This window comes from Toxotes jaculatrix, chromosome 20, assembly GCF_017976425.1.
Source record: "Toxotes jaculatrix isolate fToxJac2 chromosome 20, fToxJac2.pri, whole genome shotgun sequence".
In the NCBI taxonomy this organism is placed as follows: Eukaryota; Metazoa; Chordata; class Actinopteri; family Toxotidae; genus Toxotes; species Toxotes jaculatrix.
In genome coordinates this window covers 847363-864862 of record NC_054413.1, presented here as the reverse complement: position 1 = coordinate 864862, position 17500 = coordinate 847363, and the positions used below count along the sequence as shown (strand labels likewise).

At 48.2% G+C, this 17500-nt stretch overlaps 2 protein-coding genes across 3 annotated transcripts in view; one reads left to right on the top strand and one right to left on the bottom strand.

Annotated features, from left to right (window-relative positions):
- The window catches only part of LOC121200363 (protein NLRC3-like), a 567821-nt gene that overhangs the window by 417200 nt on the left and 133121 nt on the right, over positions 1 to 17500 (top strand). The gene's annotated exons all lie outside the window — the stretch shown is intronic.
- The window catches only part of fars2 (phenylalanyl-tRNA synthetase 2, mitochondrial), a 64826-nt gene that overhangs the window by 37965 nt on the left and 9361 nt on the right, over positions 1 to 17500 (bottom strand). For both annotated transcript variants that reach the window (XM_041065705.1, XM_041065704.1), the window contains exons 3-8: positions 10203 to 10540; positions 9033 to 9119; positions 8613 to 8672; positions 8318 to 8486; positions 7958 to 8120; positions 7719 to 7850 (exon numbers count right to left, since the gene is read on the bottom strand). In XM_041065705.1, coding sequence (XP_040921639.1) covers positions 7719 to 7850; positions 7958 to 8120; positions 8318 to 8486; positions 8613 to 8672; positions 9033 to 9119; positions 10203 to 10522 — 931 coding nt within the window. In that variant the 5' untranslated portion in view covers positions 10523 to 10540. The remainder of the gene's footprint in view (positions 1 to 7718; positions 7851 to 7957; positions 8121 to 8317; positions 8487 to 8612; positions 8673 to 9032; positions 9120 to 10202; positions 10541 to 17500) is intronic.

Here is a 17500-nt window from a genome sequence, read left to right as displayed (position 1 = left end):
AAACGGAGCCCATTTCATCTCTGTACGCTTCAAAAGGAATTACTGTACTTTTCCTCTACTCACATTTTACTTTTATCCATCAGGAGATGGATATGGCTGTGCTGAGTAAAAATCTCCCTCATGTCAACTTTTCAATAATTTCAACACACACACACACACACACACACACACACACACACACACACACACACACACACACACACACACAGAAACACACGGAAACACACACAGATCTGAAAGCAGGAGAACTTTCCAGAAAAGCGTCAGCTTCCAGCCAAAGCATCAGTAAGAAAACATTTCTCACTCTCAGTGTTTTTACTTTTACTTAGCGAGCAGTTCAGATGCTGTGAAGACACTGAATGATTTCAGAGAGCGAGCAGATCAGGTCAGACCACAGCTGATTAAAGCCGACCTGATTCTGAGGGGACAACAGACCCGGAGCCGCGGTTTCACCAACAACAGCCGGCACGTTTCCTTCTGAATGAAGCGTGATCTATTTTTATCTGCAGAGAGTATTTTTAGCAGCAGCAGCAGCAGCAGGGCTGGCTCTCTGCAGCTCACTAACACAGCTTTAATATTTAACAGTCAGAATGAAGACTACTCAGCCAGAACACACACTTATTGTTGTTGTTGTTGCTGAGGAACACAGGACACACACACAGATCAGACAGTAACGCTGCAGGACTGATGCTTCTGTCTCACACACGCAGTCTTTGTGCGAAACATTTTTCTGTCCTGCATCTTTCTCAGGAGACAGAGACACTGAGACAAACTAAACCCACAGAAGAACGGAGACAGGTTCTCTGCTGGAACAACCGACCTGACGGGTACCTGAGAACCTGCAGGTGGACTGAGGAGAACTGGAGCTGGTTTAGAGGCAAAGGGGGGGTCGCAGCAAATCCTGGTCTGGTTTAAGGTTTTTCTCTTTACTTCATGTCTGATCGTGTGTGTCTGTGTGCACAGGACGAGTCGGTCTCCCAGGTAACACACCTGACCAGGATCTAACTATGACACAACACAACACCAGAGTCAGGTGAACCAAATCTCTCTGTCTCCGTCACACACACACACACACACACACACAAAGACACACCCCCTCCGGACTGTTTGTTATGGAGGACGCAGGCCGGGCTGAGATGGATCGCTGCACAAACAAATGTTTGTTCTGCCCTTCGCAAACCCCAGAGACACACACACACACATTCATACAAAACACACACACACACACACACACAGTCTGTGTGTGTGCAGATAGGGAGGAGCTGACGGAAGCTGCTGTGTGTTTAATTTCTTCTTATTTTCAGAGTTTCTTATTGTTCTGGTTTATGTGTGTGTGTGTGTGTGTGTGTGTGTGTGTGTGTGTGTGTGAGTCTGGTGTTAATGTGAGAAACATCAGTACATTCAGACTGTGTGTGTGTGTGTGTGTGTGTGTGAGAGTGTGTGTGCACCAGCTGTCCACCAGTTATTACCCACACTGGGAGCACTGGGGGTGAAAGGGGTGAAAAAAAGGGATGGAAGTATTAAAGGACGGAGAGATGGATGGAGGAGAAATGACATGTGAAAAAGGTAGAAAAAAAAACAGAGAAGAAAAGAGAAGAAGAAAGGAAAGGAAGGAAAAAGGGAGAAAAGGGAGAAAGGAAAAACGAGAAGAGAATGGAAGGATGATGCGACGAGTAAAGGCCAAAAGAAAGAGAGAAGAGGAAGGAGGAAAGATGAAGAAGATGTAATATGGTTGGAGGGATGAAAGGAGCTGTCAATCAGTGTGGGGGGGTCAGAGGTCAGGTGGAGGGGGCGGGTCTTTACAAGCCTGAAAACACAGTCGAGGAGAGGGGTCGCCACGCTTCTGATTATCTGCCGTTTCCTCTCTACCTCTTTTGTTCCCCTGCTTCTCCATCCCTCCATCATCAGACAGACGGAGAGAAAGAAAGAGAAAACGAAGGGGTGGGGGGCAGGGTGGGGGTGGGGGGGGGGGGGGGGGGGATTAAACTGCAGACTCATCAAAACAAAAAAGAAAGAAAGGAGTGAAAGCCCCGCGGAGGAGACAGACGAGGTTTAATGAGAGATGGATGGATGGAGGGATGAAAGGAGGGAGGGGAAGGGTCACATGATTTATTCAGAGGTGGTGGAAGAGGAGGAGGAGGAGGAGGAGGAGGAGGGGGAGGAGGGGGATTAAGACCGAAAGCTGCCACCTGAACCACACACACACACACACACACACAGTCCCACAGGGCTCGGGGCGGCAGGTTTGAAAGGCTGTTAATTGTCGCCAACACGACTTTAATCAGATTTCAGCCTCCACCCTCATCACACACACACACACACACACACACACACACGTGTACACACACACACACACACACACACACACACACACACACACACACACACACACGTGTACACACACCCTGTCCCATGGGTTGTGTGCATGCGTGTGTAAATCAGGTTTTGGCGTGGAGGTGTGGTCATTAGCGCCAAGTCCCATATGCTGCCCGCCGACAGTGGAGGGAAAACCCCTGGGACACACACACACGCACAATCGTACATACACAATTACAAACACACACAACGCCCGACGTACAAAATACACACTATGAGATACACATTAACACACACACACACACTTTGAATACACAAAACATGTTTAAAATTTAAATGGTTTTTAAACACGGAAACGAATGGACAGATTAAAACACAATCTCATACATACACACACACTGAAGTACACACAGAAAGACACACACTGTGCAACAACCTGAATAACTACACACAAACAGTGCAAACAAACATACATGAAGAGAAATACACACTCACACAAAAACACACAATATGGGGAAATAACACAGACCCACAACCTCACAACCTCACACACACACACACACACACACACACACACACACACACACACACACACACACACACACACACACCCCTCTCTGGGTTTCACTCGTGTGTGTGTGTGTGTGTGTGTGTGTGTGTGAATAAATAGGTAGACGTAAAGAAACACACACTCTCTCTCTCTCTCTCTCCATTCTGTGTCTGCCTCGCTCCACCCCTCCCCCCTCATTAATGAAGACATTTGTCTCCCTCCCCCCTCCATCCCTCCGTCTCTATTAAAACCTCATTTCGTCGTCTCAGTCTATCCATCACTCCCTCCCCCCTTTGCTCCCTTCCTCTCCTCACTCCCTCTCATCTTTTCTTTCCTTATCCTCACCCCTTCATTCCTTTCTTCCTCCCCATTTTTCCATCATTCTGTTCTTGATCTCTTCTTCTCTCCCACTTCCTTCCCTTACATGTTTCCTCAAGCCTCTCGCCTCCCCCCCAAAACCCTCTCTCTTCCTTTCTTCCTCCTCCTCATTTCCTTCCTTCCCTGTTCCCTCCCTCCTCTTCCTCTTTCTCATTTCCTTCATCCTTTTCTTACTCCATAGCTCCCGTCCGGCCTGTCCTCAATCCTCTCTCCGTTTTCATTCCTCCTCTTCCATCATTCCCTTCCTCCTTTCCTTCTCTCCACCCTCTTGTCTCAACTCCCTCACCTCTCCTCCTCTTTTCATACTCCCCCTTTCCCTTTATTTTCCTCTTTCATTCACTTCTTCTTTCATCTCCACCATACTTTATTCCTTTCTCCCGCCTTCACTCCTCTGTCCATCCCTCCTCAGTCTTCCCTCTTTCCCCTCTCCCACACTAAACCCTACCTCGTTCCCTATTTTCCTGCACTTGTCCCTTATTAATGCTCCCTTGTTCCCTCCTCCTATCATCTCCTTCTATCCTCCATCCCTCCTCTCCTCATCCCCTCCTCCTACATCTCTCATTAACTCTCTCCCTCATCACACTGAGCCTCAGGCAACACATATGGCAGTCACGCTTCCACACCATTAAATAACGCACGCACACACACACACACACACACACACACACACACACCAGTGCCAACTGGTGTCCCCCATTGCCGTCTCCTTGTGGAGACGAGGTCCTGCCACTCGTTTAATCTTCCCTCCATCCTCTCCTCCTCTTATTACGTCTGTTCCCTTTCTCCCTGTGCCCCCTCCCAAGTCTCTCCTTCATCCTCACCTCCTTTTCTCCCTTGTCACCCCCCCACTCCTCCCCTTCCCTCTCTCTCTCTCTCCAACACATTAACTCCAGTGCTCGCTCTGCCCCCATTTTTTCCCTTCATGCTTCCTCGTTGTCTCTCAGTGTGTGCTCCAGAAAAAAGTGTGTGTGTGTGTGTGTGTGTGTATAAGGGATGGAGGAGGGCTGGTGGGGGGGGGGGCCTGAATGAGTGGTTTCCAAGGAAACGGAGCCACACTGCCGCAGTGGATATGGAGGGGAGGTGGTGAGGGTGAAGAGAGTTGAGAGAGTGAGAATGAAGGAGGCATGTGTGTGTGCACGTGTGTGTGTGCGCGTCTGTGTGTGCGTGCACATGCGAGTGTGTGTCGCCGACAAACTTGACTCCTGTGGTCAGGAGAGTGAGCGAATTAAGGAAAGAAGAAGAATGAAAGGGAAGCACAGAAGTGTGTGTTTATGTCGGAGTGTGTGTGAACATGCAAGTGTATTAAGATGAGTGTGTGTGTGTGTGTGTGTGTGTGTGTGTGTGTCTCTCCACAGCATGAATGGCCAGAGCACTGCTGCAGTGCCAAGGGCAGAGAGACACTGCAAGTGTTATCTCGCTCTTTTTCTCTCTCTCTCTGACACACACATGCACACGCACGCATACACGCGCACACGCACACACACACACACACACACACACACACACACACACACACACACACACACACACACACACACACACACACAGTGGACTGAAGAATGAATGAAGAGCAGAGCGACATCCTGTGTTCAAGAGACAAAGACGCAAAGAGACAAAGAGACAAAGAGAGACGGAGCTGCAGCAGAGACGTGAGACGCAGAGAAAAAGAACAGATGCACAGAAAGGACGGAGAGAAAAGAGGACAGAAGTCAGGATGTGGTGAAAACAGGCTCATCTCTAAGACAAAGTCAGACGTGTTCACCTGGGACATTCCCAGGGTCGGGTCTCTGTCCCTTGTTCAGAACTCGTTCTTCAGATGTGCAGTGAGACCACGTCTCAGAAATCACGGGTTTGGCGCAGAGGAAGACAACACTGGACTACTGGACTCTACCAGTCCCAGTGGAGGACACAGGGTCTGTGTGTAAGGGGAAAAGTTCCCTGACAGCAAAAATGACACTCACTGATTCTCACACCTGGGCAGGAAGACAACACCACAGCTCCCACAGCTCCCAGCTTTCACACTGGCAGGTCGGGGAGAGGACGTGGAGAGAGAGGCAGAGCCGGTGGACGTGTTTACTGCAGCGTGTCGACAAGATGCCGAGTGAGTCGTTAAAGTTGTGTTGTTTGTGCAAGTAACAGGCGTTTTACACCACACGGTCCTACACGAGGACACACATCCACCTGATGAAGACGTTTCACTTTACTGAGACGTTACTGAAGGAATGTGGAGACTCACAACAACAGGCTTCATCTGTACACACACACACACACACACACACACACACACACACACACACACACACACACACACACACACTCACACACACACTCACACACACACACACACACACACACACACACACACACACACTCACACACACACACACTCACACACACACACACACACACACACACACTCACACACACACACACACACACACACACACACACACACACTCAGGCACAGCCATAGTGTAAAATGGCCAAAGGCGTTTCCATCTCACTGTGTGTGTCCTGAAACAGTCTATTTCAGTCGTGGTGCGCTGCAGGAAATGGATTCAGTCATGTGCACACAACACACACACACACAAACGCACACCTGCGGAGCTACCTGCACACACAAATGAGAGAGAGAGAGAGAGAGAGAGAGAGAGAGAGAGAGAGAGCTGGGCAGAGGAGTGTTCTCTCTCTAACACAGCTGGATGCATCCACGATGCCTCCTGACCCTCCTCCCTCTGACCTGCAGCTCCCTCCTGTGGCAGGGCTGAAAACTACACCCGACAAACACTGACGCCACCGTCTGCTGCTTTCCGAGGTCAGATCAACACAAAGATGTTTTTAACAGCGTACAGCTCTGGAACAAGCCTGTGTGCGACTGACAGTATCAGAAAAAGCTGCACTGCAAAGAAGCAGAAACAGACTCTGACAGGTTGCAGACAGAAATGCTGACGCCCTCCTGGATAAACCAAGAAGGAGCAGAACTCGACCATCTCGGCTCGAAGCTCAGGCTCCTCAGTTTCCAAGGATAGAAACCAGGAGGTTTTCTCTCTGACTTCAGAAAGTGAAGATGATCTCACGTATATGGAAACACCAAGGACGACTAAACAGAAGTGGTTCATCCTTAAATATTCAAATACACAAGAACATTCATCGCGGTTTCCTGGCAACGTCAAACTTTCTTCATCATTTGAGTGAACTGACCCTTTAAAGCACAGAAATAACTCTGCTCAGCTCTGAGTGTCCAGGCTGCAGGTGAGTTAAATCCAGTCACACAGACACAGGTTACTCACATATTTATGTGTATCAGCACTTTAATAGGCACACTTGTAGTTGTGAAGTCTGAAGTGTGTCAACACAAGCAGACGTTTTCTTAACTAGCTCACACACACACACACACACACACACACACACACACACACACACACACACACACACACACACACACACACACACACACACACACACACACACACAGAGTGGTGGTGGTGTGATCCGGCCACTCTTTGCATCTTAAAACATGTATTATTGATTGGAACAAGCAGCGGTGAAGTGGAGCGCGGTGCTACAGCTTTGTTCAAGGGCAAAACAGCAAGAGAGCCACTTAGCAGACTGACAGGGGAGAGAGAGGGGCGAGAGACCCAGACAGACAGAGGGAGAGGGTGAGAGAGAGAGAGAGAGAGAGAGAGAGAGAGAGAGAGAGAGAGAGAGAGAGAGAGGATTAAAGCCTGAGAGAGACGACAAATATTTCAAATGTTTGTACATGTGTATTTGTGGAAGTGGGCTTGATCTTTGTTTTGATACTCTGTAGTGTGTGTGTGTGTGTGTGTCCAGGCGAGGACATGTCGTCCTGTCCTCACACCTTCAAAGGTCTGTCTGAGGACTCAGACCTGGTGTCAGGGTTAGAATCAGGCTCAGGTCAGTGTGAGGGGCGAGGGAACATGTTTGTGTGTGATCATTTCCAAGCTTCTACGCTGACTGCTGCAGACACACAGACACACACACACACACACACACACACACACAGCTACTGACACAGAGCCACCGACGTCCACAGCACAACCCTCCATCACAACAGTCTCACTCTCAGAGAGAGAACGTCTCCTGACAGCTGCACAAACTTCAGGAAGAATTAAATGAAATGTGAGACTAACACGTTCCAGGGTCTGGAGGTGAAACATCAGCCAACACTTTAACAAAGGACGAGGACAGTTTTGCTCTATAACATAAAATATCTGTGGCTAAATAAGAACCAACAAAGGACAAAGCAAACTATTAACATGAACGGACTCATTCATCTGCTGGTGAAGATCATGTGACAGAGTTAAAAGGTCCAGAAAACATTCGCAGTGTCGAAATGAAACTGATCAAACAGAAGCTCAGACGAGTTTATCCACAAACACTCAGAGCAGCGACCACACACACACACAGATGTCACACATAAACAAACTCTGTGTGTGTGTGTGTGTGTTCTGACCAGAGTTCAGCAGCTCCTGCTCCATCACTCCGCAGCCCAGCACCTCCATCCAGTTGCCCTGGAAACGCACCTCCATCTCAAAGGAAGGATGAGTGAAGGGGAAGTAACAGTCGACCCACCTGATCTCCACATCTGAGAGAAGGAGGAGGAGGAGAAGGAGGAGGAGAGTGAAGAGAAGAATGCTGGAAAACTAAACTACATTATCTGTCTTCCTCTGACAGTCAGTCAGGGCGTCTCACCTTCTCCGAACAGGTGAGTGACGAGTCGTGTCAGAGTGTGTTTCAGGTCGAACTCCAGCAGCTTGACGGCCTCCAGAGTGTGTGTTTCCTGTTTCTGGGGCGTCCTCCTACCGCCACATTCAAACAGAGACAGCTGCTCTCCATTCTGCACCTTCGAGAACAGCTGGGAGACACAGGACACAACCGTAACACACCTGTGACACACCTGTAACACACCTGTGACACACCTGTGACACACCTGTGACACAGCTACAACCTCACACGTCCACAGGAGTTTAAGTTTTCTCTCATTTGTCACACACGCACACACGCACACACGCACACACACACACACACACACACACACACACACACACACACCTCGTGGTTGGAGAAGAGTCGGACTCCCTCGATCTGGTGGAAGACTGGGTAATGACTGGCGTCGATCTCATCGCGCCTGTAGACGTCTCCAGCCAACAGGAACGCATCCAGACCGGACTTCACCAGCTCCCTCTGGTGGGCGGAGGTGTGAGCGCGAAGCATCATTTTCCTACTCATTAAAACACACACACAGAGACACACACAGACATCAGTTCGTGCAGCACTGGTCTTTCTTCATCTGTTCATGTCTACACATCACATGTAGGCACTTGTGGTTACTGGCCGTTTCACCCACCTGTTCAGGTAGTAGTTGTCTCCCCGCTTCCTGCTGGGGTGTCCGGGAGGGATCAGCAAGCTGTCAGTGAAATCACAGAAACCAGGAATCAGAAATTCCGAAAACGCGGCGTTTATTTTTCGCTGACCTGATTTTTAAGTTCAGTGCATCGACCAAACCGTCTCTTTGTTTCAGTTTGCTGTGACGACACTTAGCATCTCCACAAATGTAAGAAATGAAAATTCATATGGACGTGACTAAAGATTAAATCAAGCACAACTGAGCTGATGGATCCATAAAAGAACACAAGGAACAATCAAAAATCCTGATTCACACATCGAATAATCACCTTTATTTCTGATGTTGTACTCTCATGGTCACCTGTCAGTGAAGGTGCTCATTATTCAACCAATCAATCAGTCAATCATTAAAGCCACTGACCTGTCAAAGTTCTGCTCCACGGTAACCACGGGGCTCAGGTTGTCATGGACAGAGAAGAGCGGGTTGCCCCAGCGACCGATGTAGGAGCTGTGGAGGGTTGAAGAGAGACATGAGCACTAATGAAAGAAGAGACAACAACAACAACAACAACAACAACAGAAACAAACAGATAAACTACAACCTGGAAAAACGAGGGGACAGGTTATAAAACCGACTCTCCCACCCTAACACCATCACTGTGGAGATCAGATGTCAGTGCAGCTGAGTTTAAATCTGAATAACTCCAGCACCTTTTTCTATCAGGTGTATGATACTGAGGTCACAACACTTCGTACTGTCCGGATTCAGATGTCACGGTGGGGGAGGGGACTCGGCGGAGCAGGTGTGAGTTTGGTTTTTAGTTTCAGCGACAGGCTGCTGAACCGGGCTCCAGATGATCGAAGTCTGAGGTAACGTGCTGATCTTCTCACTGTGACGGTGTAGTACACTGATTTGGTGTGCGTGGTCTCCTCCTGCACGTACGCTCCACTCTCACACCACCGTTTGCTTGAACTTAATATGGTTTTATTTTGAAAAATTACCCAGAAGCCCTCAGGTGTCCTGAGAGTGTGCTGTCCTGCTGCTATCAGAGCATACAAGCTTTTCTAAAGAGTAAAGTTCACGACCTGTGAAATGGCAGAGTCATAAACCACTGTCAGACAACACACTCACTGACTGCGTAATGACTTATTAATGCAGCATTAATGCTCACTGTGTGTGTGTGTGTGTGTGTGTGTAGTATAACCAGCAGCGTAACGATATTTCACTGCTGCAAACTTTTACACTCGACTGTCCCTGAGGACACACTGAGCCTGCAGAGACTCAGTCAGCAGTTTGTGCTGTGAAAGTAAAGAAAGGAGACAGAAATATACACGACGTGGAAATATAACAGCAGCCGGTTACAGGACAAAATGTTTAAATCACCACCGTCAGTGGGATTCATCCTCTGGGAACCATGAACATCTGTGGATAACTTCATCACATCTAACAGCCGTCAGGATCTTTCCACTCCCATGGAGCCGTGCAGCCAGCACGGCCAAACAGGAGCGGTCAAAATTAGCTGGTTGGTTGGTGATTAGATGTCACATGATGCGGCAAACACTTAATTTGTTCCGTTTATTCGATGCCTACCTGTAGAAGTGAGCTTTGATTCGCTCTTTGATCAGCCACAGAGGATGATGGGATTGGTTGTGGAGGTTGCGGCCGACCTTGGCCAAGATCTTTGGTGTCACGTTGGTGAAGTCATCGCGGGCGTAGGACTGGCCCAACACCTCCACCGAGTCCTGACCGGTCGCAGGCCGAGGGACGGGGCCGTCCGTGCTGAGGCGTCTGCACAGCGCTGCGCCGCCATTGGCCGAGAGCGTTGACCGACAGCAGCGACCGAGCAGAGGGAGGGGCGGGGACTGCCGGAGGGGGAGGAGCAGGGAAAGGGAGCTGGTGCCGAGTCTCATGATGATTGGTCCATGGAGCTGGAAAGACATTAGAGAAACATTAGAATACAATTTAACAGAAGAAACAGAGACTCATTAGAATCTACCTGCCCTCTGCCTGCTCACTTCAGCAGATAAACCTTATATATGTTCCCTCTGTTTTAGCTCTGAGTTTGGTCTCCACCAGCTCCTGAGGGAAATATCTGGCTCTTTAGCTGCTAAATGCTGCACTTTCTCCAGCAGCTGTTCTCTGACTGAGTGTGGGAAGGTGTTGGCACAGACTGGTTTTTTCTGTTCTGCCGTTCACTCGTCATATTCATCACTTCACTCGACAGAGGAGAGGAAAGGACGTGAATCAGGGCTGGTCATAAAAACACCAGAGCAGCTTCTTAGAGGGGGTCAGGTGAGGTGAGAGTTAGAGCTGCCGACGCCCCCGATACACACACACACACAGACACACACACACACACACACACACACACACACACACACACACACACACACACACACACAATAATTTATTTATGTCAGTTACAGTTACACTTATGGACAAACAGCAAAAACAGTGAAGGTTAAAATGAGACGTGGTGATCAGCCTTTTGTTTCCATCATTTATCCTTTGACAAGACGAGACAATCACCTTTTATCTGTCTCCTCCCTCAAATATTTGTTCATTCACACACACACACTCACACACACACGCGCGCACACAAACACACACACACAAGGGAGCATCCCTGAACAAGACAAAGGGTGTTGCATTGCAGTGGCATTGCAGCAAAATGGATTATTGTTCCTAAATCCATGAAGCTTTTACCTCCACTCTGCTGCTGGTGTCGTACTGGACTGGACAGTGCTAAGGTCTCTCTCACACACACACACACACACACACACACACACACACACACACACACACACACACACACACACACACACACACACACACACACAGACAGAACTGGTTCTTGGGTAAAGGCACATTTCAAGGTCATTTTGATGTGAACAGGAGAATAAAATACGCTGAGGCCTAATTTTAAGACGATAAAAGCACCAACTGTTGGAGCCACTACAAGCTACAGCAACCACTACACCTGACAACAACAAAAAAAAAAAGTGGTGCAACAAACTGAAGATTGTTTTTTGTAGAATTCTTCTTCTAAAAAGCATAAATATGCAGTAAAGGTCACGGAGCCTGGCTCTTATTTGTCTTGTGTATAAAGTTGATCATTTGTCTGGAGGCAGGTGTTACAGGAAAGGTCACAGACACCCCGACAGACACAGGTCCTCTGCAGAACATCAGTGTCAGTGATCGCTGGTCATTTTTTACATGTGTGTATTTACAGGCTTTGTGTTCCCTCTCATAAAGTCCAATTAGCTAAACTATTAACAACACACCAGAGAGAGAGAGAGTCGTTGAGATACCTCAGCCCCGACCAGGCTGGAAAACTGACAGGAAATGTCTTCAAACGTCTTGTTTGTTCAGACCCACGGCTCAAATCCCAGAGATGTTCACTTTAAAAGTGACACACAGACACACAAACACTGGAGAAGCTGCAACCAGAGCAAATGACTTCAACAGCTCGTCGACTGTTCCTGATTCCACAGGTGATTTCAGCTCTCGTCGACGTGTGATCAGCCTCGTCGTGGCTCTCTCACAGTAACTGGGACTTTCATCTCAGTCGCTGTGCAGCCGTCGCCCTGCACTGAGACTCTCTGCAGGCCTGAGAAATGTCTGATGGTCTGGAAAAGGTGAAGACGCCCTTCATCTTACGTGATGACAAAAGGTCGTGTGACATTTCCAGGCAATATGTAGCTCGACCTGCTGTGGGAGCAGGCGATGCTGCTGCGTCAGCGAGGGTTCAGACCAGCTAACGCTGCTACAGACAAAATAAAATCTGCATCTTTCTTCCTGCTCTGAAAAATGCACCAAGTGGCTAAAATGTCTCCATCTTGGCTTCATATCTCTTTTTTCCCTCTCTCTAAGGGACTGACCTTCCTGGCATGTGATCATCGCCATATGTCTGTTCCCATGGCACCAAACACCGCCACACATACACATATGGACGCCTACGCAACACGGACACGCATGAACAGTAAATACACACATCGTTTTTAAAATAAACAGCAGAGAACAAAGAAAGAGCGACAGAAAGTGAGATGGAGGAAAGCTCGGGTGTTTTAAAATGTTTGTGTGCCTGATCCTAAAGGAAGACTGTCCATAAAACCCATTTATTTATTTATATTATTTTATTATTGTGCTGAAACGTGACATCAAATCAGAAAAGAAAGAAACAGCTTCAATAAAAACGCAGCAGAATATTTACTTATTTTAAACTGGGCGTTTCAAAATAAGGGATCCTGAAACAAGTAGAGGAGAGGTCAGAGGTCACGCAGACCTGTCAGCACTGACTGTTGTCAGGTCTGAGAGCGGTGACAGGAAAAGGCCACGCACGACAAAGCTAAAACCGTGGAAAGGACTTAACCAACCAGCTGCTGCAACACTGAGCACAGAGAGGGAAGCAGAGACCTTCAGGTTCAGGTTATTAACGGACTGCAACGTTCTCAGACACGTAAACACCGGAATCGTTTCTGTTTCTGCGCATCAGCCGATCGTCCGCTCTGTGTCATTTTAACAGAGAGTGAATAAACAGTCAGGTATGAGAAATAAGACAGATCGGTTTGTAGCAGACAAATAAAACGCGCACTGATGTAAGCAGCTCTGGAGGAAGTGAAACATGATTCATCATGTGTGAAAGTTGCTGAGAAAATCCCTTGTTTTGCTGCCAAGAAGTTGTTCTGACTAACCAGCGTGGCAGCGGCCAGCAGCGGAGCCGTGATGTGACTTCTGACGCTGCCAGCTGAATCAAGGTGGCGCCGCCAAGGACGAGCTGCGGCCCGCCGCCCAAAAAAGAAAGAAACGGAGGAATAAACTTAGAAATGTGTGTGAGGAAGAAACAAAGCTCCGAGCCTCCGAGCCGAGTTACCGTCTGCATGTGACAGAAACCGAAGGCTGCAGGAAAACACGACGCCTCAGACAAACGCAGCGGTCGCCAAGGTTACAGTGGCGCATAACACACGTGATGAAACAGACATCAGTCAGACGGGAACCTCAGCGGCCGACCAGTGACAGGCCGTGCATGCTACACACACACACACACACACACACACACACACACACGCACGCACGCACGCACGCACACACACACACACACACACACGCACACGCACACACACACACAGATTCATTCATTCAGCCTCTAAAAACTGACACGCTGATAGAGAGGTGATAAATTACATACTGCAGAGAGAGAGGGAGAGGGAGAGACACTGTGTGTGTGTGTGTGTGTGTGTGAGACAGAATCAGCTTTCTGTATTAAAGGGAGGTTTTTAAAGTCTCATGAACCCGATGTGAGACTAACTCTGTGAACGTGATGTGTAACTTCATCAGAAGCAGAACTGACAGAAAAAATAAAACATGCGTGAAAATCCCAAAACTAAAAATCAACATAAGCAGAGTTCCAGGTTTAGTTTCAGTCAGGAAATCCGTCATGGAAGCTTCGCTCAGTCTGTTGTGGTTCCCACGGAGAACACACGCCACGGCGGTCACGACTCCGTGTATGAGAACCTCACACATCTGAGGAACAGGTGGTCTCTCTCTCTCTCTCTCTCACCCCCTCCCATCAGAGGGAGTCCCTCTCTGGCACGATGACCACTTCCTGTGGCTCACGCCGCTCTTCCTGTTCACGATGCCGGCCGCTCGCCAACATGGACAGTTACACAACTTCCGACACCCGCCTCTGCCTCTCTGCTGTGTTATTTTAATGAATGAATGAATGAATGTGTGAAATGTTAAAAGCTTTCAGCCTGGTTCACTCTCACAGAACAAATCAAATAAAAACAAATTCAGGAGTAAATATTAAAAATAAACACTGAACACATTCCTTTAATGATTCCTCAACATCTAAACTCAAGGTTCACTTACTGGATTTTTTTTTCGGAGCTTTCAACTGGGACTGTTCTCCAGTGAAACGTGGAGGCGAGATTTAAAGAATGAAGTGATGATGGAGGAGGAGTGAAACCTGAGGGGAAGAACCGGGTGTGAACTCTGACGGAGGATTTGGACAGTGCTCACAAATCACTTCAAAATTTCACTAAAACAAAGTGTATGTACATATATATGTATGTGACGCTGTATGTGGTGTATGCAGTCATAAAGGAGGACAGCTGCAGTATATATGCATGAGTGTGTGTGTGTGTGTGTGTGTGTGTGTGTGTGTGTGTGACATGATAAGTGGGCCTGCAGGGCGGCCGAGCTGCAGCAGGATTTATGGGAGCTGTAGTCAAACTGATTGGCTGATACTGTGGCGTTTATTTAAAACAGCGTGTCCTGGAACGACCCAACATCCATCTTCGCTCCCTGCACCTCCTCATCCTCACTGCCCCCACCCCTCCCGCCTTTCTCTCCTCCCCTCCTCTCCTAAGACCTCTACTCACATTTTTACCTCTTCCTCTTCCTCTATCACCTCATTTTATCCAGTTTTCTCTGAACCTCCCCTCCTGCTTCCTCCTGCTCTCTTCTCTTTCTCCTCCCCTCCTTCTCTATCAACCTCTTTCCCTCCTTTTCCCTCCAACCTTTTATTTCTCCTTTTCTCAGCAGTGGACCAAATACATTTACCTGTAGGAAGGTCGAAGAAGGGAAAACAGAGAGGAAACAAGGAGAAGAAGAAGCTAAAGGAAAAGAGATGAGGAGAGGAGGAGGAAGAGGAGCAGGGGAAGGAGGAAGAGAAAGAGGAGGAGGAAGGGAAAGAAGAGGAGGAGCGTCTGACATGATGAAGAAGGAGGGAGATTTTATGGTTGGAGGAGAAAAGTGCCGAGGCTGCAGCTCTCTGACACCCGGCAGCTCCACTCATACATCCAATTTGTTTCCCCTCACTGTGTCTCACACACACACACACACACACACACACACACACACACACACACACACACACAGTCACACACAGTCACACACACACACACAGTCACACACAGTCACACACAGTCTCTCTCACACACACACAGACACACACACACACACACACAGACACACACACACACACACAGTCACACACAGTCACACACACACACACACACACACACACACACACACACACACACACAGTCACACACAGTCACACACACACACACACACACAGTCACACACAGTCACACACACAGTCACACACACACAGACACACACACACACACACACACACAGACACACACACACACACACAGTCACACACAGTCACACACACACACACACACACACACACACACACACGCAAGAGCAAATGTCCAAAGACAATTCTCCAATCCACATGTACTGACCATACAATACACACACGTGCACATGTAGAGAGACAAACCACACACAGCCACTACACAGTATCACACTACTACACACCTATATGTCTCTCTCCCTGAAACACGTGAAACACGAACACTCATGTTCTATGAGCTACTACCGGCTCCTGTGGATGTCCAGCCAACAATCAAAGATGACAGACAGAGACACCTGTCCTGCACTGCTCAGGTGAAGCTGCATTATTTATCCTGCCTGATTTACTCATTTTTATTTCAATACCTGTTTGCTTCCTCATCATTCTTCATTATTTCACAGGAGCTCGCTCAGCTCAAGGCCGGGAAACTCTTTGTCATCACGGATCAAGTCCAGCTTGTGAAGTTTCGTCCCACGGCAGCAGCGCAGAGCGTCTCTATGAATATGAGGGGACTGAACGGAGCATCGATCGGTTCGAGTCGGTGTCCTGAGGGACGGCGGGGGTCGATCTGAATCAATCATCCTCTGCAGTGACCACACGGCAGCATCTCAAAGCTCAGTTTTTCTCCCCCGATCTGCCAGGTTCAGCTCACAGCAGCTTCAGGGAGCAGGCAAAAATATGTACACGCTGCAAAACATAAAGTTAACTTCAGCTGTCGCCGTGCTCTTCTCACGCACGTTGTAAAGACTGTAAACAGAACATTTTTCAACATGAAGGGGAGCAGTCCAACCGTTTCCAGCTGCAGGTTTCACCAAAGTATGGACCAAAAAACAAAACAACAGTTGCTGATTCATTTTCTGTCGGCTCTAAAAAAAACCTGCTAAACCAATAACAAACCAAGGCGAGGAAGATTCAATCAACAGGCTCTGAGAAAGAACAGGAACAGAGACCATTCACACACAGCTGCGGCCTGAATATCAGGGGCCATTTAAAGTGCGGTGTCTGCCCAAGGACACTTGGACCTGTGGACGGGAAGAGCTGGGGACCGAGCCTTTAACCCTGTAATTAGTGGAAACCCCGCTTCATGGCCTGAGAGTGAAGAGAACCGACCACCTTTGGCCTACAAGTCCTCCAAAGGTTCAGGTGATGGGAATGTTACAGCTCGTTAGCCTCTGAAAGCAAACTGCAGCCGTCACAGTGGAGAGTGTGATTAAAGCGGAGTTGCTGCAGTGGTGATATCAGTGGGAGAAATCCAGCACTGAATTACAAATCAAAACCTTTATAAAAATCTAATTATTTCCTGCTTCAGCACAGACACACATTTCCTGGTGCCGTTTGTCAGAGTGTAAAAACCTAATTGGAACTGAAAAGGTGTTTTTATATTGATGTTTCCATCCACAAATTGTTAAAAAATTCAGGAGGCGAGGCTCCAACTGCTGTTCGGTTCAATATGTTTCCGAATTTATTCTCATGTCTACACAGGCTGTGAGTGTGTCCATTTTATTCCCACCTTTCCTCAGGAAGCAGGTCGCTGCTGCGCTGCTGCGCAGCTTCAGTGTCCTGTGATAAAAATAAAGCCACTTTGACAAGAGAGCTACCTGTACAGCACTGCTGAAGACGTCTGGCTGCGGAGACACTACCTGTACACCTGTTAGCCATCAGTGCTGGGAGGACCAAAGTGTGTGTGCGTGTGTGTGAGAGGCAGCAAGAGAGGAAGTGTGTAGGAGTGTGAATCCTG